Raw genomic sequence first — 24,391 nt, 5'->3', positions numbered from 1 at the left:
AAATTTTATTCTGAATATTTAGTAAATTAAATGTGGCTTGTCTTTAAATGTAAGTACATAATACATAGATCCAAATATACATATGGGTCTATAAAGAAATCACTAGGAGTGTCCAGGTTTGTGGATCACTGTTACATTTTGTTTCCTGTGGTCATTTTCCCTTTCCATGAGACAAACCATTGGCCTCACACCACTGCTATAAACTGCCAGTTCCTATTGCTTCAAAACAAGTGACTTCATCAGTGACATCCTGTGTCCCAGTATCTGAGATGTGATAGATAAGTAAAAAAGTCTATGATTTTTATGACTTATTCTCAAAGTGAATACATAGAAAATTAAAAGGCGTAGCCTGCTTGTCCTATTTCAAATTGTAGAATGAAATTATGACAAGACTTGAGAAAATATAGAAATCTTTTCATGTGATGAGCCACTGAGTCACATGTGCATGAAAAGATACCCGGAGAAGTAATGGTGGTGACTTATTTTCATAACAATTTCATTAAATACCCACTGGGACTGTACAAATAATTCAGTATTGGTCTCACAAGCTCTTTGGATGGCCTTTTGCATGGATAACTCAAGAGGAAGAAAAGCACTTGAAGAATAAAAGCACACCCTCTTTCTGTTTTGGGGGTTGAGAAGTAACCTTCCATAGAATAAACAATGTTAATGTGTTTGTTATAATGTCATTCTTTAATAGCACTTTATGTAAGTAACACTCAAGCAGGGCAACATAATAGCCCTGGGAAATACACAATTCTAACTATTTGAAAGTAGGATTTTATGAGGTGAATTGATAAATACATTAGGGCTGCTAGAAGGAAGACGACATTTGTTAAACGATGAAGCTTGGTCTTCTATCTCCCGATGTCCGGATAATGAAGATAATATCATCATGGAACCATAAAAATAGGAATGTCCATCAGAGGTTACCTACATCAACAGCTTATTGATGGTAAAATCATCCACTTGGAGTGTACATCTGGTTTTTCTTTTGTGCTCTGTTTTACTTTTGCAAAAGGTTTAGATTCTTGTGCAGAATTTGGTCAGTTCAAAGAATGGCAGATAGATTCTTACAAAAAAATGAATAAAATGTTTTTTCCACAATGATCTATGACTGTGTTATTATGCATAGAATTCAACAAAGCTCTAAATATCAAGTAGAATAAACAGCGTGTTTTGCTTGGTCTGCTTATGTCTTCATCTAGACGTCAGCTTTTTCACAGCCTTAAATACACAGCAAAGCTGCCTGCCTCTTCTGACTTTAGCTAGCTCAATGCATGCCAGAAATTGTTATCTGGCTCCTTAAAATTTTTTTCAATTATATAAGAAGCATAAAAGATCAGAAATATATTAAAGCTTTTTAAAAAAAATCACATTAAATTATTTTAAAAACTAACTAGTTACTCAAGTGTGAACAAGATACTGAGAGGCAATGAGGCCACTGAAGTAAAAGCAGAGTTATCTTGGAAGAGCTGTTGCAGCAAATGATTGTTTCTTTGAACTTGTACTGATGCAGGTAGATACCCCAAGAACAGACAGAAGAGAACTGCAATGGTCCTCTCACTTTTATGTACCATATGTGCTAATCTGTGGCTTCCTTCTTTCATGTTTCTGAGGACCTCTCTTACTTGATAAGGTGACAGCTGCTCCTTTGACATCAGATTTTCTACCTGGATGATTGATGTTGAATTTGACATAGAAGACAAATGAAGGACTCCTTATTGTTTTAGCAAAACCAGACAATGTCATAACTATTTCTGAACATGTGAATATAAAATTTGTTCTGTCCTGACACTTTCCAGGTGGGGTCTTATGCAGAATACTGAGGAAAATATATATATATATATACTTTTTCTGAAAATAAAGTCATGAGGATGGACTTAAATCTAGGTAGATAGATTCAATTATATTCATTCCCAAACTATAAATGTTTAAAGTTATAGGCAAGATATATTATGAATAATGTATATAGGCATGGGTAAAGGAAAAATACCGACTCTAAAATGTATAGATTGCATATGCTAATATATTTATAAGAATATACATGGAAAATGGATGGCACTGGATGGATGCAAGTTTGTACTTGAATGAAGGCTGCTGGTATAAGACATTGTCTGTAATTATTAAATTCTGAAGTATTTAAAGGTATGTTTTCATAAACTGGATAATTGAATCTTTAAATGATAATAACAATTCAGTTGTTTCTATCACATTAACATTTACAATATTAAAAAGAAAGTGAAAGACATCCTCATGGGAGTTCAATGTTTTATTTTGCCAGACAAATGATTTCTTCAATCTCTAATTAAATTTTCATGTGGTAACTACTTCTAGATTATTTTCTCAACAATGGGTGAGCATTCACTGTAATGACAGCTTCATCATGCTAAATCTATTCACAAACCTACATTGGGGGGGGGCAAGTGCATCTCTAGATACTTTTATGTACATTAGAAAATAAAAACATGTTAAATCATTAAATTGTCAAAGTACACAAAATAAAACCAACTAGTCCCCCATAATCAATATGCATTAATTATGTTTTTGAGAAATACATATATTTAACATTTGTCAGGGTTGTGTTGAATAAAAATATCTATAACTTTAAAAGAAAAGTAATGAGTATTTAAAATGTAATTGTGGTAAAAACCAGGAGGTATTAAATAGGACAGATAATAGCATAGAACGAAACAGCACTGTCACCAGGCTGAACCTACATGGAGCGAGGGGAACCGCGCCTTTGAAGTCATTTCACTTTAATCCTGGTCATACAACAGACTAATCACAAACACAGAGGGTGGTGTTAATGTTGCATGTAAACACACTGCTGATTTTGCATGTATCAGAAAAAAAAGGAGGTGAGCATTTTAAGCATGCAAACAATTTACATATGAGAACACTATAGATTATTGCAGCACTGTACACATTTGGGGGACATTTATGCTCTCTGTGTTCACAACACTGAAGTGCCCTCTAGAACATCAAAACTTACCATCACTTAACTAAACACATTTTTATCTTCTTATAATGAATGTATTCACCCCATCTTTTCTTTCTTCAGTTTCTGCCTTCCTGCCCTCCCTTCTTTCATGTTTTTCTGCCCATCCTTCCTGCCTGCCTCCCTTCCTCCTTATCTCTGCTCATCTCTTTCAGTTTGAGCCCAGGTTCTTGTATGTGCCAACGTGTAATCTACACCAACTCACACCTCTACCCATAATTTTACCACCTGGAGATTTGTCCATAACACTAAGAAAGGAGGTAGCGCCCCTTTTAATTACCCTTGTCATGAATTGTTAATAAAAAGCATGGTTCAATAGTATTTGGAAAAAAATTCTCTTTTTCTCTGGAAATATAAACATGTATAAATGAAATTAAATAAAAGATGAAAGTTGTATAATTAAAAGAAGTAGGAGAAAATTTCCCATGTTTTATCCACTTAATTTTTAAATTGGAGAAATTAATTTAGTCTTACACTTTTCTCATAAAAATCCAAACATATAATTAGAAGATAATCATTAATATTAAATTTTTCATGGTTACACAGATCCCTTAACATGTGTCTCAACATTCTTAAAGAAGTATTATCAAATGGAAAAATTTGTAGGTAAAAATAGGTATTATTTATAACAAGTCTATTTTGTTCATACTGTGTTGAAACTGTCTTTCTTGACATAATAACAACTTCTCCTTAACACACATATGATTACAGAACCATGATATCTTGCTTGAAAAAATCAGTGTGATATGTAAAACTGGTTCCTCAAATATAGGATTTAATCATAGAAGTTGATTACTAAAGTTGAAAACAAGCTACGTGTTACACTTTTCTTCACATGGCACATTTTATACCTTGATCTTACATTTCTTTTTTGATAGCTTTACTCTCCATGGCGAAGTTGGATGTCCTAGCAACGCGTCATCCTTGTTTCATTTAATTTGCCAGGTAGATTATGAAATTAAAATCAAAACAGTAAATCAATTAAATAACGCAAGAGTACATGTAAGTCTACAATAACTTAAATAACTTCCCCAAAACAAAGTGCTTTTGCTTGGAAGATGATAATGTAACAGGAGAAATGCCAGTGCCTTGCTGATACATGTCCCACTAAAGGCCTGGATGGGACAAGGTACTCATTTTTCTTTCTGAAACAAGAAAAGGAAGAATGATGGCAGATAGCAGCCACTGACACATCTTACAATCTTAAACAAAGGGAAAAAAAAAGCAAGAATATAACTCACTGGAAGCATATGAACTCATCACACTCTCTTTATGAGTCACTCTTGCTCTTATATAACATCTGGATGCTCTCTTTCCTGTCATTTGTCTAACCTACAAGACTTTGGATGGCTGTTCTGTCACATGCATTTATATGACATTTACTATGTGAAAATTGTGAATTGGAATTCGTTTTCATGTATGAAAAAAAAACCACTGACAATTAGAAATCTAAGCCCCTAGAGCAGGAACAGCACAGGGTAATTTATGGCCCTCGCTCAACCGAGGGTGTAACAGTTCTGCTTCTGTGGCTGCACTGATGCTTTTGAAGAGAAGACACATAAAGTTATAAATAAAATCTGGGATAAGTTAAATATTTCTATGCACCATGAGGACCATGACATGTCTAGTGCTAGTCTGTATCATACAAGAAGATGCATGCTCATTTCAGTTCACAGAGAACGCACTTTAGAGTGAGTCTCCAGCCTTTGTCAGGGATTTCTCATGGGGAAAGCACAAGTCTTTGCGCAGTAGTTGACCGGTGAAGACAGAGCGTTTGTTCCTGGAAGCAAAGCCCCATGGACGAACAGTTTATGACTCTGGCAGTTGATTCCTCCTGTTCCTGCTTTTCCTGCTGTTGATGAGAGCCTTCAGTTTGCCATAGTCCCCTCTCATCTTCTGGGGTTCTTCTCCTAGGTGCTGCTGCTGCCGGGTGTCCTTGCAGTACTGATTGATGAGCTGCATTTCAGAGTGGCTGAATGCCCCCAGGATGTCCTTTGGATGGAAGGGGAGAGCCCTCACAGAGCCAGCCCATGTCCATGGGGACCACTTGTCTGTCACAACGGCCACCATTTCTGAATCCAGAACTTTGAAGTTAATCTTGGCTATGGTCTGCTTGAAGCTGTTCTCAGTGGCAATGCAGTGGTACAGGCCTTGGTCAGAGTCTTGAACAGAGCGAATCAGCAGCCCTTGGGAAGTGGCTAAAATGCGCTCATTCAGCTTAACCTAAGAAAGAAACAGTGTGAATGTCCCAAATGGAAAACTGTATTTCTAAGACAACACTGTCAATATATGCAAGAGAAAAGGTTTCACAGCTACAGATTTTCTTCTCAGAGCACACAGCATTGTGGTTAGTTCCACTGCACACGTGCACCCCTTTCTCTGCAAAGCACAATCTTGTCCCCAGGGAACTGAACTACTAAAAGAGATAGTGAAGGTACCACCTACACCTGGAAATCTGGTGGTTTCCTGTGTGGGCTAGTTTTATATCAATATAAAATAGAGTTATCTGAAAGAAGGGAGCCTCGAAGATGGCTCCAGAAGATGCCACTGTTGGTCCTTTCCTTAGTTTTTGACAGGGGTGAGCTCTGCCCATTGTGGGTGGCACCATCTTTGGGCTGATGGTCCCGAGTTCTATAACAAAGTAGACTGAGGCAATCAGGAAACCTGTATGGTCTATGTTAGGTCCTCTGCATATATGTTCTGGTTGTTTACCTTAGGAATTTTATGGGACTTCTAACACAGGGACAAGGGTGCCTCTGACTCCTTTGCCTGCCCTTGGGACCCTTTTCCTCCTACTGGGTTGCCTCACCAAGCATCGATATGAGGGTTTGTGCTTAGTTTTATTGCTTCTTGTTATGCTATGCTCAGTTGCTATCCATAAGATTCCTGCTCTTTCTGAAGGGAAATGGAAAATCAGTGGATCGCGGGAGAAAGGAGTTGGGAGTATGATTGGGAGGGATGAAGGGAGGGGAAACTTCTAACAGAATGTATTGTATAAGAGAAGAATAAACAGAAAAAAGAAAATAGTCATCAAAGTGATGTCATCATTTTTGGTTATATCCTTTATATGAGACTTAAAATTAAATTAATAAATAGTCCCTGGTTTAAAAAAAAAAAAGGAAAAAGGTTAACAGGTGGGGCAAGCCTATAGAAGCAAGCCAGTAAGTAACACTCCTCCACAACCTCTGCATCAGCGTCTGTCTCCCGGTTCCTGCCCTGTTTGAGTCCCTGTTCTGACTTCCTTTGACAGTGAAAAGTGATTCGCAAATATAAGGAAAAAAGCCCTCTCCTCCACAAATTGCTTTGGTCATGGTGTTTTATCACAGTAACTATAATCCTAATTAAGACAGTGCCCTTCAGACAAATGCAGTTTAATTCTAAATATAAAAAGATTGGTAATTGTTTTGGCTCTTAATTCACAGGGAATAGTTATATTAATGAAATTCTTACATGATGTCTATTTAGTCCTGAAATTATTTTTAGTTTTACAAGTTTCCTCACTTGTAGAAGCACAAAAAAACTTTTATGAGATTTAATTCTTTTGTTCATAAGTAGTCTCAGTGTGTGCATACACACACATGTGTGCACACATACAGGCACACACACATACACATACATACATATGCAGAAGCAGAATTTTGAATGTTTTCAAAAGTCTTGTCCAATTATCACACACTACAGAATGTCTAAAAATATGTTGCAAGGACATTACCTTACAAGACTTTCAAGAAAATTTATTTCCACAGGTAATAAAATAAAACCATGTGGTAATGTTTAGTTACCATAAGGCTTATAGTAGAAAACGATCAATGGCTAGTAGAGGCTACATACAGGAGATGAATTTGCTTTACGTTCGTAGCTATTTTATTATCAATGGAAGGATTGAGAATCTATGTGGTAGGAAGTGTTCTTATATCTACAATCTGGATTCTCTCTCTCTCTCTCTCTCTCTCTCTCTCTCTCTCTCTCTCTCTCTCTCTCTATCTCTATCTCTATCTCTATCTCTATCTCTATCTCTATCTCTCTCAATGAAAACAGAAATGTGACCAAATTCAAGAAAGATAATGCAATGCATGAGAATATTATTACATTATCAAAGTTCTGTACAAAAACACATTTCGTTGTCAATAAAACAAAATGAGGATTGTATTTACATCTAAAATGTGTAATCTTGAGGGAGTTATTAGGCATCATGTACCTACAGGTACCAGCCAGCAGAGGGCAGAGTGATTTTGATTCCCAGAAGTGGAGTTACAGGGGTTTGTGAGCTTCCTGATGTGGGTGCATGGAATTGAAACTGGGTCCTTTGCAAGATTCCTTGATCAAAAAATTTTAAACTATCAATAAAGTCAGGGGAAATAGAGAGCTCCAAAGCCCATCCATCCAATCCTTTCCTCTTCAGAATTGAATCCTCATTTATGTAAATGGTCACAGCCTATGACTTAATGTTTCAACTTCAAGAAATTCCCAGTTATAAAAGACCACATAACATGCTTGAATAGGCACGCGTGAGAGTTGGATGTGGCTTTTCCTATGTCATCAAGGTCCCAGCCATGTTGATACAATGTCTGGGTTCTACAACTTCTAGTGCTGTGCACGGAAATCATCTACAATAGAATGCAGCACACAGGTGCAGGGAGGAGGGGGAGGGTGTCCAATTTTCATTTGAATCCATCAAAATTGATGGTGTACTCACAGCATGACATTTTAAATTTAGGGGATGCATATATGTGCATATAATTTTTTTCTTCCCACTTGTCAGAACAGTGTGACATCAATATTATGGGATTCTGTATTTAAATATGTCACTGTAATGTCAGTTTACAATGCTGTTCTTTTCAAACAGTTCTTTATAATCAATGAAAGTTTTGAATAGGAATGTACCTATTTGTAAATCTAGGGATCTTTTTTTTCCATACTAACAAATAAAGGCAGTGGTCTCATAAACAAGGATTGGATAAGTTACCTGAGTGACATATAAAGATCATGAATGCTAATGCAATGAACACATGACCACACAGCAGAAAAAAAATGCTACTTGCTACAAAGGGTTATAGCGTGGCATGATTTCTTGCTGAGGAAAGCGGCACATCTTTAAAGCCCTTTCATCTTGTGAGCCACACAAAGGTGCTGTTGTACGAAGTCTTAGCTTCTGCCTCTGCACACATCTCGTTTCTTTCACAAGTGTTTCTTAACATCACTTCTCTGCTTCAGCACTTGAGCTCTTGTGACCAACACGAAGCTATAGAAGTGGCTGGCAGAAAGGATTTCCAATTAATCCCTCAAATCTAAGGACAAAGGGTCTTAAAGAAGATGGTACTTGACATGCCATTGACATAAAGGGATGCCTCCACTTCGTCGTCTTTCCTTCCCAGTCTCATTTGTGCCTCGCTGAAGAATGGTTATTTAGCCCCCCACCCCCACCCCCCAACCTTGATGGATGGAGCGAGGCCAGGCACTTACCTCTTTCCTCCTGTCTTTGTCTTTCTGCAGCAGCCACTTGATAGATGCCTGTGGGGACTTGGGAGCACACTCAAGGAAAGTGCTGTTATTTCTCACTCCATACTGAACGATTTCAGCTGCATTTCTGTATGCTGAAAAGCAAAAATCAAGTCAGGTGGAATGGGAAAGAGAATTGATTTTAGAGGTTACTCTTCTCGATGAACATTTCTGTCTCTCAGATTGTGCTCGGGATGCCTCGCACCATAAGGGAGGAGGGACAATTGAATGAGCAAACTCTTCTGTAGGGCGAGGCGCCTTTTTAAAATGCAAAGTAAAAGACACACTACAAAATTATCTAACATTTACTGTTCTGTAGTGAGTATTGTAACATAGCATTAATTATCTAATTATTATAATATTTTAGTGAGATTTTTTTCAATTATGAAAAGTAAGGCCATAAGCCATGAAAAATACTACAATATGTACAATAGCTGTATATTTACAATATGCATATATAAAAGATAACACACTGTAAATGCAGTGTGAAGTGTCAGGCAAAATGGGACCTTAGCTTATGCTATCCATGAAATCATACTCACTGGCTACCCAACATGAGACAAGTTTCTTGAACCACCTCTGTGTTCATTTTATTCATTTCTAAAACATAGATTATAACATTTAAAAACTTTTTAGTTAATGTTTTATGGAAAATAAAACACTTAGTGAAATCAGGCAGATGTTAAAACAGGAGCAGAAAGCTTTATTTATAAGTTGGGGATAGAAATCAATGTGGGTACAGATTTTAAACAATGTACGAGATAATCCCAAGAAAGCACTTGAACCAAAGCTCAAGGCTAAATCAGCCTGGCTACTTGGCATTACATCAAGTACCACCATTCTCATCCCCGTGACAAGTGGCATTATAAGCAGTAACTGACATTATGTTTTATAAAAATTACTCCATGACTAGCAGCAAATGGCAAACTGCATATCATCCCTGAATTAGATGTATGAAACAATGAAACAAAAATCTACCTTGGAGTTATATCTCGGAGTTAATTAAATAAGGAACAGGAGTGATGTTCTTAACTCAAGAAGGCCCAGGCTCACATGGGTGGTAAATGTCAGTCTGCATCTCTAGCTCAGGTAGACTGAGCAGTCAGGGGAATGCTGCCCCACAGCCCTGAACACTGGGCTGGGGCCACAGACCTGTGCCCACACTCTTCTCTTCAGATACTGTGGTTGTTTTAATTTTATAAACTGTATAATATACAAATGTGCACATAATTTTATCTTTAAAATCATATGCCTGGAGCACCAGGTGAGCGAGGAGGAAGAGCTGCGTGGGGTGCAAGGAAAGGATTATCATGGCATCTCCTAGTCAGGATAAGGAGGAAGGGGCTGGGTTAACTTTAAGACAGGGCAGGCTAGAATTGAGTCTCAGCCTGGATCTCTGAAGGATTATTCTCTGTGTTTGTAGAAGCGGGTCTCTAGACAGGCATGAATAGATAAGCAAAATGTGCTACAAATAATTAATTTCAGAAATAATAAAAATTCATATACCTGTTAAAGAGTAAAGGAACTTTGAAACCATGGAAAGAACTACGCCTAACATCACAGATCCCATGTGATTCCACCATAAAAGCATCAAGAATGAGCAAACTTTTAATACGGTAGGACGGTTATGGTCAGGCAGTAGGGAATAGGAGAGGATTTAATATTCAGTACAGGCAGTGGTTGCGTTTGTGAGACAATAAGCCTCGTAAGAAGCCTGGCAGATGGTCAAGCAGTGTGAATGTTCTAGCAGGGAGGTCTATGGTTCAAAATAATTTAAATCACGAGTACTTTGTGTCTATTTCCTTCTATAAAATAATGTTTGTTGTGTTGTTTGTCAGCAAATTTCAAAAGTAACTCTTTTGCTGTAGAAAGAACTAAGAAGCTAAGATAATCTGTGTTTGCCATCTGTATAGAGACCTACCCGCACACACAGTGGCAGCCACATGCTTCAGAGCAGCCGTGTGTGTGTGTGTGTGTGTGTGTGTGTGTGTGTGTGTGTCAGTGTTCACACGAATAGTAGTTAAATTTAATTAGCACTAAGAAATATTTTACAGACTCAGGATGACGCATTTCTAAGTGAATTGCTTGGGTGGAGATCCCCTGGTAGAAGAGAAACGGGAGCGCCGCTGTTTGCATCGTAATAAACACTTGCTCTTCTCATACCTTTGAGATTGAAGCCGCGGCACTGAGTCAGTGGATTCCCGTGCCTTACATCCTGTCTTCGGCTCCTTCTGTAAGTGCAGAGAAACATCAACGGGATTAGGCATTAATGACAGCTATTCCACGTTAAAAACACCCCTGTTTAAACCTGACCTTTAATTTGGAAAGCGAATGGAAGCGTCTCGTTACCTCACTCAGCTACCTGACCTCACAGTGCTGGCCGTCACCAGTGATAAGCGGCCTACGTCTAATCTATAACTAGTCAGTCTCTCTCTTCTGTCATCTGTGAGCAGGCAGCCACAAAATTCCTAGTTCTTATCACTCACAAAGTAGAGGTTAGATTTTCTAAATGACTGTATTAAATTTTATTGCACAGTTATCAATCCACAATGAACTAAAATGAAAACTGCTAAACAATAAACTCAACAGCATTTTTCTTTTTATAAAAGTTTTCTTTAAAGAAACATGCTTTTTGTTTAAACGTCAGTGTCCTATAGATGTTTTAAGCTTTTTTTTTTTTTAAAAAGCTAAGTAGTATTTCTGAATACAAAGAAAAATACACTTAAAAGATTTTCAGGTTTCCAAAAATGGGTATATACATAGAGTGATTTCTAAAATGTTTATATGCAATTTTTCCATATTTGCTGTATTTTTCTCATGAATATGTGTGTGTGTGTGTGTGTGTGTGTGTGTGTGTGTGTGTGTGTGTAGTACAATAGCATATTTAATGTTATATGGGCACATATGAAATCTTCTAGAAAATGAGATAAAATTATACTGCCTTACCCTATAAACAACAATACCAATGGAAAAAGCATCTCACAACTCAAGCTATAATCCTTATAAATGGAAAATTAGTTACATAAATTTTATAGTATTTGTTCATTAAGGATTTCATTCTGTGATGCTCATGTCCATGAGTTCTCCTACTTTAAATTTCACAACAGAAAAGAATAAACCAAAGAGAGTAGTTGGCTGCACATGACTACACCGAGAAGCCGTGCGGGTACTCAGTTTAAATATTGGGGGCACACAGCTAAATGACTTATGAGTGAGAATACCACTTGGTTCAATTAAATGTTAATTCCTAATATTTTAGCATGATGATAACAGATTGAACAAAACTAACAAAAATAAAAATGTACACAGTTATTATTAAACATACAAAGGAATACTAATCTCAGTCATTCATGATTTGAAAACCTAATTTTAAAATTATTGAAAATGGTAAATACTTTATGGTCACATTTATTTTTTTTATCAACTATTAGTATATGAATTGTAGCATTCAGTTACACATCTGTATAGCATTACACACAGAGTGGAAGTACCAGTCACTCTCCGGTAAAGAAAAACAATGAGCATCCTTTTAAAGACAAGTTCCATGTACAGTTTTATTGCCAAGTATTTGTTTTTTTTTTTTTTACTACTGTTGAGCCTAAGAATGTATACTCAAACAGTACTTTGTGAGTGTTCTTATGGTTAACCTGATCACTTTTAGCCTTCTAGACACTCACTCTATCCACAGTGTGTATATGTACTGTCCTGTAGCCAGCACTATGGGGTGTTTCTTGTTCACAGTATATAACCACTCAAGCTAGGCGAAGGGAGCCTGCCACATCAACGTCCAGACATTCAAATAGAAAACCTTGATATTGCTCTTTCTAAATGAGATCAGCGAGAGCCCTTGGTGTGTGTCCGTTCCCTTGATGCATTCCTGGAGCGTCACAGAGCCGTGCTGCTCAGCAGTGTGATATTACATTACATGTAGGATTGGGGAGTTGGCACCATTATTCTCAATTCTTTTGGATAAACAATGAAATCATTTTCTACTTCCACAGAAAGGATATTTATAAAAATTGAACTGGTTACCCTATCTTACATTTTCTAACTATCTGCCTGAATTCAGGATGAATAGCATTAGAAAGTACACTACAATATTGATACACACAGATATTTTAGATGCTTCCAAGTGGTGAACAAAAAGTATATATTGTTTATGTACCAAGTTATAAGAAAGAAACCGTGGAGCCAATATTTAATGTTGTTGTGTGAATGTATTCTTCTTTCTGTTGCTTTCTGGCTGTGTTTCTCTGCTTACATACAAAGGCTATATTTTTGTTTTAGTTACATTAATTCATCTATGTAGTATTTGCTACAGACAGATAATTCCAAGAGAATAATGCCAGATAACACTAATTTTAAAAAGTTAATACTTAAAATATTATAAATGGTATTTTCCACCACTACTTTTTAATGTCTGAAGGAAAACAATAGGGAAACCTGTATCAATTCATTCTACAAACATACTTTACATATTTCACAGCATGTTTAGTTGGAAATAAATTGGAATATTTAAGCAGTATAGACAGATAGTTTTAGAGAAACTTGTATTGCACTAGCCAAAAGGAAATATTGGTAAGCTTATCCACTGTGTGTGTTTGCGTGCATTTTGCATTTTACAGGTTTTCATCATAGAACCAAGAAACTGGTAGATATAGTGAAAACAGTTATTTAAATAGTTGATACTTATTTTTCAGCCCAGCACACATAATTTAATGCTAGCACAATATGGTAAGAGCAACCAAATCTCAGATAGGTTCATTAATTGGTATATAATGAGCCATGACTAATTTCACAATGCGTGCTGACATAAGAGCAATGCGTGAGGATGTTTCAGCATGAATCTTAGAAAATGCAACTGGATTTGTAATAGGTGAGACAACATGTGAACATACTCAGAGACATCCAAAATTTCAAATAAATCTCAATGTCCAATGATGCTCCACACATGGAATGGAATTTTAATTGAGAATCACTGCTTGTGTGAAAACTAAAGATTCCTGTAGGCCTCAGACAAAGTCTTTGCAAGGAAGGAGTTCTGATTTACCTATAGGCTGGTGATTATATCCAGTTTATAATCCCCACCTCACTTTGCTCTTTAGAAAGAATCATGAGCCAACATTGCCATTAATCTGGGTAAAAGGTCAAGGGCTCCAACTCTGGTGCTAATGACCCCATGCTTAGCTCTAGAGCTCTTTTTTTTAATTTATTTTTATTTTTTCTCCTTTATTAATTTATTCTTGTTACATCTCAATGGTTATCCCATCCCTTGTATCCTCCCATTCTTCCCTCCCTCCCATTTTCCCCTTATTCCCCTCCCCTATGACTGTTCCTGAGGGGGATTACCTCCCTCTGTATATGTTCATAGGGTATCAAGTCTCTTCTTGGTAACCTGCTGTCCTTCCTCTGAGTGCCACCAGGTCTCCCCCTCTGGGGGACATGGTCAAAGGTGAGGCACCAGAGTATGTGAGAAAGTCATATCCCACTCTCCACTCTACTGTGGAGAGTGTTCTGTCCATTGGCTAGATCTGGGTAGGGGTTTAAGGTTTACCGCCTGTACCAGCAAAAAAAAAAATGTACCATCTGGCAAATAGCTGTGGGAACACATTTAAAATACTACTTTTATTATACTTAGAGCTACAAGACACATACTGTTGAAAACAGTTGCTGCAAAAAATCAAATTTATTTGAGATTGTGTTTGAAATTTGAATTCCACACACTCTGTGCCCAGGTTCTGAACTCTTCAGCCGGTTCAAATAGAAACAATTGACTAGGAATACGTATCTAAAAGTGAAGGAAAGCTGATGGAAGTCTAGGACCTCCTGCCCAGCTGCTACGGCTAATGGGGGAGAATAGTAAGTCTTTGAGCACTGATGCAAGACTGATCCCGAACCTTAACCTTAACCTTCATCCTTGCCCCTATGCTTGTAAAGAAGGGGTCCAGTCCAGGGCACTGCTCTCTACTCCAAATTTGCATTTCTTTCTCTATGCTACACACAAATTGGAGAGTCTCATAGACGTTCTTGGTATAATGTGTTCTTTCTCCCTCACGCCTGCTCCTATTTCAGGGTTCATTCTCAAACAATATATGTTTTCTACTACTCTGGTTTTGAGAAATTGGGAATTTTCTTATTCTTTAGTTTTCCAAGGTCCTACACTGAATACTTCAACAGAGTGATTATGTGAGTGTATCAGCTCAGAGCACTCTTCTGTCACCTCTGCCTCTACTATCCCCGTGTAAGCCATTCCTGTATGGGACCTAGAGAATAACCCTAAATCCTTTATTCTCCTGATTCTGTTCCAGCTGCTTCCAATGCCAGTGCTCCAAGAAAAGCAACACCCAGCTGGTGCTTGGAACCAAGAGTCATTGTGTCAACATGGGCCTCCAAATCCCCCAGTCACCCTCACTTCCATTGTAAACAAAAAGACTGAGTGCTGATAAATTGCTGATAAAGTCCAACCTTGTCTGGCATTGCGGACTTCTTTCCAGCCTCCCTTCTCCTCTCATGGCCTACTAAGCTCCATCATGAGCTTTGGTTTATCTCTTGCATGTTCTTCAGCATCCTTCCGGAGTCCTGTTCCTCCTGAGGATGTCTTGGTGCTAACCTTCTGACATTTTTGTCCTAGTTTCCCTCCTCTGTGCTCACCATGGCCCTCTCAGATCATCCTTTCAACCTTTCCAAAGATTCTACATGTTGTGTAGCCTTTATTGTTAACACTCTTTTATTTCCCATATCCAGAGACCTTGCAATTATTTGCCATATTCACAGCCTTCTCTGTGTGTTTTCTGTCTTCAGATTGCTTTATACTCAAACTCTTCTGTTGTTCCTTTTCATATTTTAAACCCATTTTCAACAACGATGCCTAAAATCCATTTGTCACAAAATAAACATTTGGTGAATTAGCATACAAAAAGGGTCAAGATGGCCTTGATATGAAAATTCAGTGGCAGGAGTCTTGTAAAACTTAAAAACCATCTATGATGGATTCCAAAGTTTTTGAGTGTGCTTTTATTTAGTTACTTTCTTAGTTTTCCATTTATTTGCTTTCTTTGGGGGCATGGTTTTATTCTGTTTTCTCGGGTTCAGAGGGTCTATTGTTGTATTGAGGTTTTGTTTTTTGAGAAAGAAGTTCAAGTTTGATGGGTGGAGGAGGTTGTGAAAAGACTTGATGGAGGCGAAGAATATGGTAAAAATATATTTAAATGTAAAAATGGTTTTAAATAATAAAAATTAATATAATTAAAAATCATCTGGTGCTTTCATGGGTAGTTCATTGGTTTTTAAGACTGACATCATTTTCTTTCTCTCCTGGCCCTAACTTCAAACAGGTTTTGGTGCCCTCATTTATTATAACCTATATCTCAAAACTATTGCAAACATTCAGGATCTCAACCAACTCTGAGTTCTGCATGTTCTTTGCTATCTGATCAGTGCTTTTTACTGGAAATCCCCTCCAATTGGCACTTAATTTACCTGGGACTAGGGCCCCTTACTTAGACTGTTATCCTACCCAGCAATCACTCATTGAGTCCTTAAATAGGAAGAAGCTTGTGCTGCTAGGCTTTGCAAACAAGCCATGTGGGTATCCTTCCTAGAACAGTGTTCTTGTGGCTAGAGTGATATACACAGTTCTATCCAAACTACTAGCTTTTGAAATTAATCTAAATTATTAATTATATTATGGGTAAAAACTTTGTCCTAAGACAATTAAGCAATATAGACACTCATCGCCGTGTGGAATTTAAGGCTACAGTGACCTAGAGGACAAACCAGAGGCACACATTAGCTAGTATGAAGATAGAGCTTAAATCCCATCTCAGATGTTTGATGGGTCCTTCAGCCTGACTTCTCCATGAAGAAGAAAAGTATGGAAAGAGCACTTCAAATATTGAAGTACGACATCTTCTTCCCTGAAAGGCTGTGTGGAGCTAAACGTGGTTTCATTTCACATTATCTTTTAAAATAAAAACAGCCACAGAACTGATCCACATCTGCACTGCCCTGTGGAGTCCATTTGGATTTTCACACAAATGTGTGGTACTCACCGCTTCCCAGTCGGGTAGAACCTGGAGCAAGAGTGGCCGTCCCAGGCACAGTACGGGTCCCTTGCCAGGCAGCAGTCTGCACAGGCTGTGCCATAAATGTGGCAGCGGTGCAGGGACACTTGGGAGAGGCCTTCATTGGAGCTCACATACAACTGTTGCTATGAGAAGAATCAGGATGATTTATTTCAGATGTAAAAGAAAAAGACTTTTTAGCTGTAGCAGTATTTATGGCCACGAACCCATGGATTCATTTAGAAACAGACTCAAAACAAGAAGCAAAGAGAGTACAATGCCAAAATAAATAGAATTTTCTTATGTTAACACCACTATAACATTACCACTTTCTGCTAAAAAAAAATAAAATACCTCTCAGTGTGCCATACAGAATGGTAACCTGCTTTAAACTTTGGGATCTACTGTTCTCTAGTGTTTGAGCTAATATATTGCATATTAAATAATTATGTTTTCTTTCCCCTTTGACTACTGTATCCTACCAAATCACAAGGAAGCTTTCCGATGTCTCAAGTCCAAGAGCACAAGTCAATTTTGAAATAAAAAAAACATTTTTGTTTAGAAGAAAAAGGTCCTAGACACTCAGTCATAGGTAAAGAGAAAACATTTGAATATGCATGTTTGAAAGGAACACATTGCTTATTAAAGCTATTGTTTAGATTATCTGAAAAAATTAATGTTTATTTTTATGTGTGTATTTTTGCTTGTATGTGGATTTATGTGACACATGCACATGCATGTGCACCTGTGTATTCATGCAGAGGCCAGGGGAGGAGACTGGGTATCCTGCTCATTCACACTCTACTATATTCCATTGAGTAAGTTACTGAACCGGACATATCCTGGCCCTAGCAAATCCCAGCCATCCTCTCCCTTTGTGGTACAGTGATGCTCATGGCCACTTCTTGCTAGTTAATGTGGATGTTGTAATGCAATGTGAGGTTCAAATGCTTGGATAGCAAGCATTCTCATGTAGTAAGTCATTTCATCAGCCCTAATATAAGGGTTTACACTGAAACATGACTGAAAATGTCTCCTTTGTCTACCAATCTTTATTACTCTAACAAAGTCAAAAATAAGAGTTTACCCCGTTTCAGTTGTAAGACACTGAGAAAATGTAAATACACATTTCTATTAATTATTTGAGAATTTTATGTAATGTAGGAGCACTTGTGTTGTAGTGTTCTTCTAAGATGAAAATGTTATAGGGATAATAAAATGTTCTGACTAGATGTTGGGAAGTGAATTGACAATGAATTTGTATTATTTACAAGAGTAGAGGAAAATATCAATGAACAGACTATTAATCTGTAAGTTTCAGTTCCAATCACATGAATCATGCCAGTGTATTGTGTCTAATATTGCTATTTTATTCAAGTCAATTGAATTTTGAGAAATTATTGGAAATTGATGAATTCCCATATAGATATTTAAATCCTGAGAAGATGGCAGCATATTCTGTGTTTCGTCAATTGTCATTCTCCCAAGAACACAGGACATAAATGGCGAAGTACAGGGCCCTGTGGCACAGATCTGTAATTTCAATTTCTTGAAAAGTTAAAGCAGGAGAGTGACAAGTTCAAAGCTTGGCTAGAGTGGCTTCCCAAGGCTACAGCGGGCACTAAGTAAGACTTTGTCACAAAATGAAAAGTTAGAAAAGAAGGCTCAGGATGTAGCCCAGTGGTAGGATCCTTAGTATGCAGTAGACCCCTTGGTTCCATTCCCTGTAAGTGTTTATTACATAACTAAATATATATCTAAAGGAGAGAGGCAAGTGTCAATGTCAGAGTCATTAAAATATTTTAACAATAATTTATTTGAGGAAAAGGTAAAAAACAGTTTTATTCTATATACCTTAATTTTTTTTAGTAATGTCAATATTCTTGGAATCAGGAACAAGAGTAAATTGAAAAAAAAAGAATGCAAGAAACAGAAGATTAAATAATTTGAGTACTAAGAAAAGTACCAAACTCATGAAAACTAAACACCTATGATAGTCTCTTCACAAATTATAGTCTTCCAACCTCAGAAAATAACACGGTATTTAGTGAAGCTAAGGCGTTTCAGAAAAGTCACTCCCCTAGCTGCGATGCTCACTGCTCCACTGAAACATTCTGAGCTATCTACAGTGTAGAATGTTGAAACCAGCATAACACATGACCTATAAAGACGCTGAGATATCCATTTTATATACGACTACTATGACACACAAATGGCTGTGAAGACTTTGAATCTTGCTTCTATATTGTCTCTTTCCATTAAGCCATCGTAAACAAAAGCCTTCCCTGCTGGCTTCAAAGACAGTTCTGACTTGAGATCAGCTCCATAGGACATTAGCAAAATGACAAATGACTTCATGTTACTTGGGAAAATGTTTGTTAGGCACCATGCAAACATTTTTACAGATGAGATCTTTAACTCCATTATGTCATATTTATTTGTTCTCATAAAATTTGGTCAAGTGAAAAGAGCACAAGAGCAACTATGAATACCACATCATGTCTAGTACGTTGGATATGGCAAAGGGCACTGCAATTATACAGTCAGTTGTTCAAACATCTAAAATCTTCAGTTTCTGTTCCAAGAAAAATAGCATCCAAGGTTCTTACAGACAGCACTAGTTATTCCATTTTTACTTTAGGCAATTTACATACATCATTTGTGAGAAAGGCATTGCATTTTAGATGTAGAGACTTAAGTCAGGGAAGTTAAACAACTTGCCTGTAGTTTATAGTCAAGTCACATTAAATACATGTGAAGGTGATTCAACTGACTCTAGGGAGGTAGCTCTTAGGGCTTTGGGAATTGGGGCGGGGTGCATGACTTACCATCTTCTGCACATGAGCACTGAATATTTGCATGCTCAAGAAAATTAGATTAACTAAAGTCTTGATAAGCACCATCATTCTCTCCTTTACCAAATCCACATCCCCAAAATAGGGTACATTAACCATTCTGTAGACATATATCAACTCTAAGAAACAGCATTGAATAATTACCTCAAAGTAGTAACAGTGGCAGAAAAGCAGAAGTGGGTGGATCACTCATTCTAGCCCCTGAGGATGCCTTGATATTACAGTAGCTGAAAATCATGCTCAGTTCTTTTAGAATGTTGCTTTTTTTTTCCAAGTATAGTGAACACGCCACAATAGCTGAGAGTATAGCGTATACAAAGAGCTGGAATGCCTTTCTGTATTTATTGTCTGCTCTCATTAGCTTTTATGCAAATAAACATATCATTTTCACTAATAAACATAGAGGTCTACATCATATCAGAGATGATTCTGTATGGTTGTTTGGTAATAGTAAAACTAATTTTTCAGAATGTAAAAAAACATATTTTCCTGATTATAATATTTTGTCTTTGAAAGATCATAAAAACGCCTTCGTTCTTACCTTTTTGGATGAGATTTTCATTGTTGTTATGGGAACATGATTCTAAAAGATTAGAAAATGTACATTAGTAGGTCCTATGATTTTTAAAAGCAATTTTTCACGTAAAACTTCAAGCTTTGCATAAAAATTCAAATGTCATATTTCTTTCTCAGTCAGTGCATAGACTCTCTGGAATTACAGATAGACTTGTGGTATAACATGTGCTTAACCTTGAAAGAAGTACAATTATCACACACTTATCATAGCAGGCATTAAAGTGAAAATTGACAATTGGGATAATTGAGAGAAGTATTTGGAGGCGGTGGTAGGGGACATTCCACCACTCAGTCTGCCTGAGATATTGTTAAGCTGACAAGAGTTGTTTAGGAAAGATGTATTGGGCTAAACCATGCTACTGCATTCTCACTGGTGGAAACAAAGACATGTACAGTTAGAAGGGGGCTTCTTGTGAAAGAATTTATTGCGACACTAATCCTTCTGAAAGCCACTTGATAGCTTTACTTCCTAAGTATTTTCAATTAGTTTTAAGCTTAAAGTAAATTTCTCATAAGCTGATGATGATTCTTGAAGACTGTAATAATTCAGGCAAACTCTTAAATTCAATTATTGCCACTGTTACAGCTCCTTTGGATTGTATATATTTGTAAAAAATGTAAAATGAAAAAATGGTGGTATCGCTCTCAGTAATTCAAAGTATCCTTAAATAGTTTACACACATACACATGAGCAACAGGTGGGACAATTTACAGTCATTGAATAAACTATTAGAGTTGTTTCTCAGTTCACTTTAAGCTTAAAGAAACTAGATACCTTCAGAAACATGGATATAGGACTAAAGAAGAGACTGTGGTTCTGTTCTTCTAACAGCTACACTGATATTCCTGCAGTTTGTCTATATGACACTTAACTAAGGATTATTTTCTCCCTAAATCCGTTATATCCTTACATGACCATCACAATAGATCATGCACACCCAATTATTTTTTACCTCACCTCAAAAATGTGACACAAATCCATGAAAGGCAATTACTTCATTTGCCAACAGTGGCTTTTGGCTCTATTGTATCAGCAACCACACAGGCATCAGTAAGGAAGCTCAAACACCTTTTAGAATAATGGCCCCACATGCATTGTGGCTGACTGCATTTCTACTGAGTTTCTTCTGCTTGATGATAACAGCAGAGCAAATCATGTAACAGCCCATACATAGTTCTCACTACTTCAGAAAACTGCACATGTCTCTATGGCTGTTCCATACATATATGTTTAGACTTGTGTCAAACTCACTTCATTAACATTTCCCGATAACTGAAAACAATGCTTCAGTATTAAAAAATGAAGTGTTTGTACTATATAACTTTTTGGTATCATCAAAGAATGACATCTTGTTCCTAGTTAGTTGCATGATACAAACGTATAATACGTAAAACAATTTTAGTTAATGCAATGAAATATTCAAGTTCTTTATAAAGGCAAAACCTATTGGGATAGGTAAAATTAACATTTTTTAATAACACATTTTTATTGAAAAATAAAATAATTCATATTACATCTCATTTTCTATCCCATCCCATGCATCCTCCCATTCCTCCCTCCCTCCCACTTTTACCCCAATCCCCTTTCCCTATGACTGTGGCTGTGGGGGACCTCCTTCCCCTGAATATGGTGCTAGGGTATCAAGTCTCTTCTTGGTAGTCTGCTATCCTTCTTCCGAGTGCAATTGGGCCTCCCCAACAAAGGGACATGGCGAAATATGGGGCACCAGAGATCCTGTGAGAGTCAGTCCCCAGTCTCCACTTAACTGTGGAGAATGATCTGTCCCTTGGTTAGATCTGGGTAGAGGTTTGATGATGACTGCATGTTTTGTCCTTGGTTGGTACCTTATATCAAGCAGAACCCCTGAAAATTAACATTTATTAATGGGCATATTTTTAATACGATAGTCATAAGGAACATAGTGTGAACTAGAGTCAAGTATTAAAAGTTATAAATTTAATCACACACTGTAAAGCAGCTGGAGAAACTCCAAGTTATACTAGACTTCATACTTTGCTACATTCTTTAATATGAAAATTTAATCACAAAAATCTAGCAGTATTGTATCTTAAGCAGTTAGATGCTTATGAAACCAATAGTCTTAGTAATTACAATACTCATTTTAATGGGTCAATATATCCTGAAATGTCAGTTAAGCTAAACAACTAACTGGACTAGAGATAGTCTACTTCTGGGAGTTCTGAGGTGCAACTGAGGAAAATCCTCAGGCAGAGGCTGGCTCTGTTCTCCAGGAGCCATTTTATCTTAATTAATGGAAATAATGGTCTGTGAAAAGATTGGTTCCATGACAAAGGTTCTTGTGATCCTCTTTCTTTGTTTTCCCTTAGTTTCCAAATGCAGATAAGGACTCTTGTCCAACAGCTGCAGTCATGCTAGGAAGAAAGCAGCAAGGTGGCACTACCTGGTTGGTTCTGCTAGTTCCCAAATACCTGAGGGAAGAAGAGCTGAGTGCTGCAGTGACCAACTGCAGGCTGTAATCACAGCACTTGGGAAACCGAGGTAGGAATGCCCAGAGCTGGAGGCCAGCTTAGAGTGAGACAGACTGTCTAAAGTAAAAACAAAGAAAGGGCCTCTGGGCCTGTGTCTTGAATAGTGGAGATCTTATAGATGCAAAAGTCTCCTGTGTACACCTTTTGGTTTGGTTTTGTTGTTTTTCTTCCATTTTTTAAAAAAAATTCCAATTCAGGGAGAATAAATAAAACAGTGAAATCCCAAGTACAGATCGAACATAATGCTTCAAGTGCTGAGAAGGAACATTTGTTTTGTTTAACTGGAGTGGCGTTGGAATGGAAAGCAATCAAACAACAGCTTTTCTTGAAATGACTGGCTGCAAAAGTATGAAGGAGCTTATCTATAATTACTAATGTGAAGGCATTGGGGTTACAGTGGCTTGTGAAGGGGATGCTAAAACCCTCTCCATGACAGATTCTCCTAGCCCTTGACCATAGGGGCTCATTTTAAAAAAAAATGAGGAACAAATTTCTTTCGAGTTGTGATGATAGCTGAAAAGCATGTAACCCTTTCATGTGAAGATAACATGAAGTATAAGAGAATACTTCACAAAATAATATTTGTTCTCTGTGCCTCCTTTTATCTGATGCTTTCCTATTCTTAAAATTTATTACATTTGTTTACTTAATCTTTTACTGGGTGTTTTTACTGGCTGGAGGAGTGAAGGAATGAGGTCATCAGGCATGAGAAGGATAGGAGAAGGGAATCAAACCTTAAAGACTTCCAGCTCCTCCAGAATGAGCTCCCCGCTGGCAGAGCTGTTGGTGGGAAGGACGACGACCTTCTGCACGGTGCCCCGATCTAGATGGGAGAGAGATGGGAGATGCTGCAGAGTATCGTCTCAAGACCCAGGATGTTGTCAACGCAGAGGCCAGCCATCAAACGGGTCAAGCATTTGTAACTCATTGAATGCATGGCTAATCCCATATCTTTAAATTGAGACCCAGAGAAGCATGGGAATCTTATATTTTACTTAATGTTGAGTCGTAGCTATCCAAGAAGAAAAGATCATCCATACGTCTTAAATCAGAAGTTGTGAGTCAGGCACCCTTGTTCACACACACACACACACACACACACACACACACACACACACACACACATATATATAAATAAACCTGGAAAAGAAGTTGTGAGCCAAGTATATATTCCTTAAGTACAATCAAAATCTTTTTAAGTTTTGTCATTTAAAACTTTCCTATTTCTCTAAGGTAGGATTATACAATGATATTCCTATTATTTTGTCAACATTTAATGTGAATTGGTTTCATTTTGAGGGATATTCTAGGAGAAATGGTTGGATATTGTAATAGTATAAAATCACTAGTCTTGGAAAGCAAATGTTTGATCTATGATTTGGAGTTTAGAGATAGTGAAATATCTTATGCCCATTACAACGTAGAGTTGAAATTAGAAACATAAATGTGGTTTATTCCAGGTAAAGAAACCAGTTGTAAAATAATCATACTGCTTTTTAACTTATCATTTGGCAAATTGCTTTGTATTGTCTTAAAACGTAAGGGTTTGAAATTACATGGAACAAAGAAATGCAAAATAAAAATGTTCTTGTATCCATAGCCATAGTGAATACTAACAGTATACACAGTAAATGATTTTTAGGCTGAGATATAAAATTCAGATTGTTTCAAAGAATCCTGTAGGCACTTTTGTGTATACAATTATTTTACTTTACCAGTTACATGAAGTTTACATTTAAGAAAATTAGTGGAGATTTAACCAAGAGAAGGTGAAAAAACTGTAACTAATTTGATAAAGAAAAATATGTAAGTATTAATTAAAATATATTACTCTTAAAATATTTCATAAGTTGGATCATAAATATAAAGTTATAAATATTCTCATT

The 24,391-nt window shown here is 37.1% G+C and overlaps 1 protein-coding gene across 1 annotated transcript in view; it reads right to left on the bottom strand.

Annotated features, from left to right (window-relative positions):
• Window positions 1-2,254: 2,254 nt before the first annotated feature.
• The window catches only part of SEMA3C (semaphorin 3C), a 159,575-nt gene continuing 137,438 nt past the window's right edge, over window positions 2,255-24,391 (bottom strand). Inside the window, exons 13-18 of the mRNA XM_084787253.1 lie at window positions 23,240-23,328; window positions 19,960-20,001; window positions 16,552-16,709; window positions 10,664-10,731; window positions 8,465-8,595; window positions 2,255-5,224 (exon numbers count right to left, since the gene is read on the bottom strand). Coding sequence (XP_084643379.1) covers window positions 4,811-5,224; window positions 8,465-8,595; window positions 10,664-10,731; window positions 16,552-16,709; window positions 19,960-20,001; window positions 23,240-23,328 — 902 coding nt within the window. The 3' untranslated portion in view covers window positions 2,255-4,810. The remainder of the gene's footprint in view (window positions 5,225-8,464; window positions 8,596-10,663; window positions 10,732-16,551; window positions 16,710-19,959; window positions 20,002-23,239; window positions 23,329-24,391) is intronic.

Source organism: Acomys minous (genome assembly GCF_964271855.1).
Source record: "Acomys minous genome assembly, chromosome: 6".
Lineage (NCBI taxonomy): Eukaryota > Metazoa > Chordata > Mammalia > Rodentia > Muridae > Acomys > Acomys minous.
Note: the sequence above shows the minus strand (reverse complement) of the source record. Positions and strands in the feature narration are given on the sequence as shown.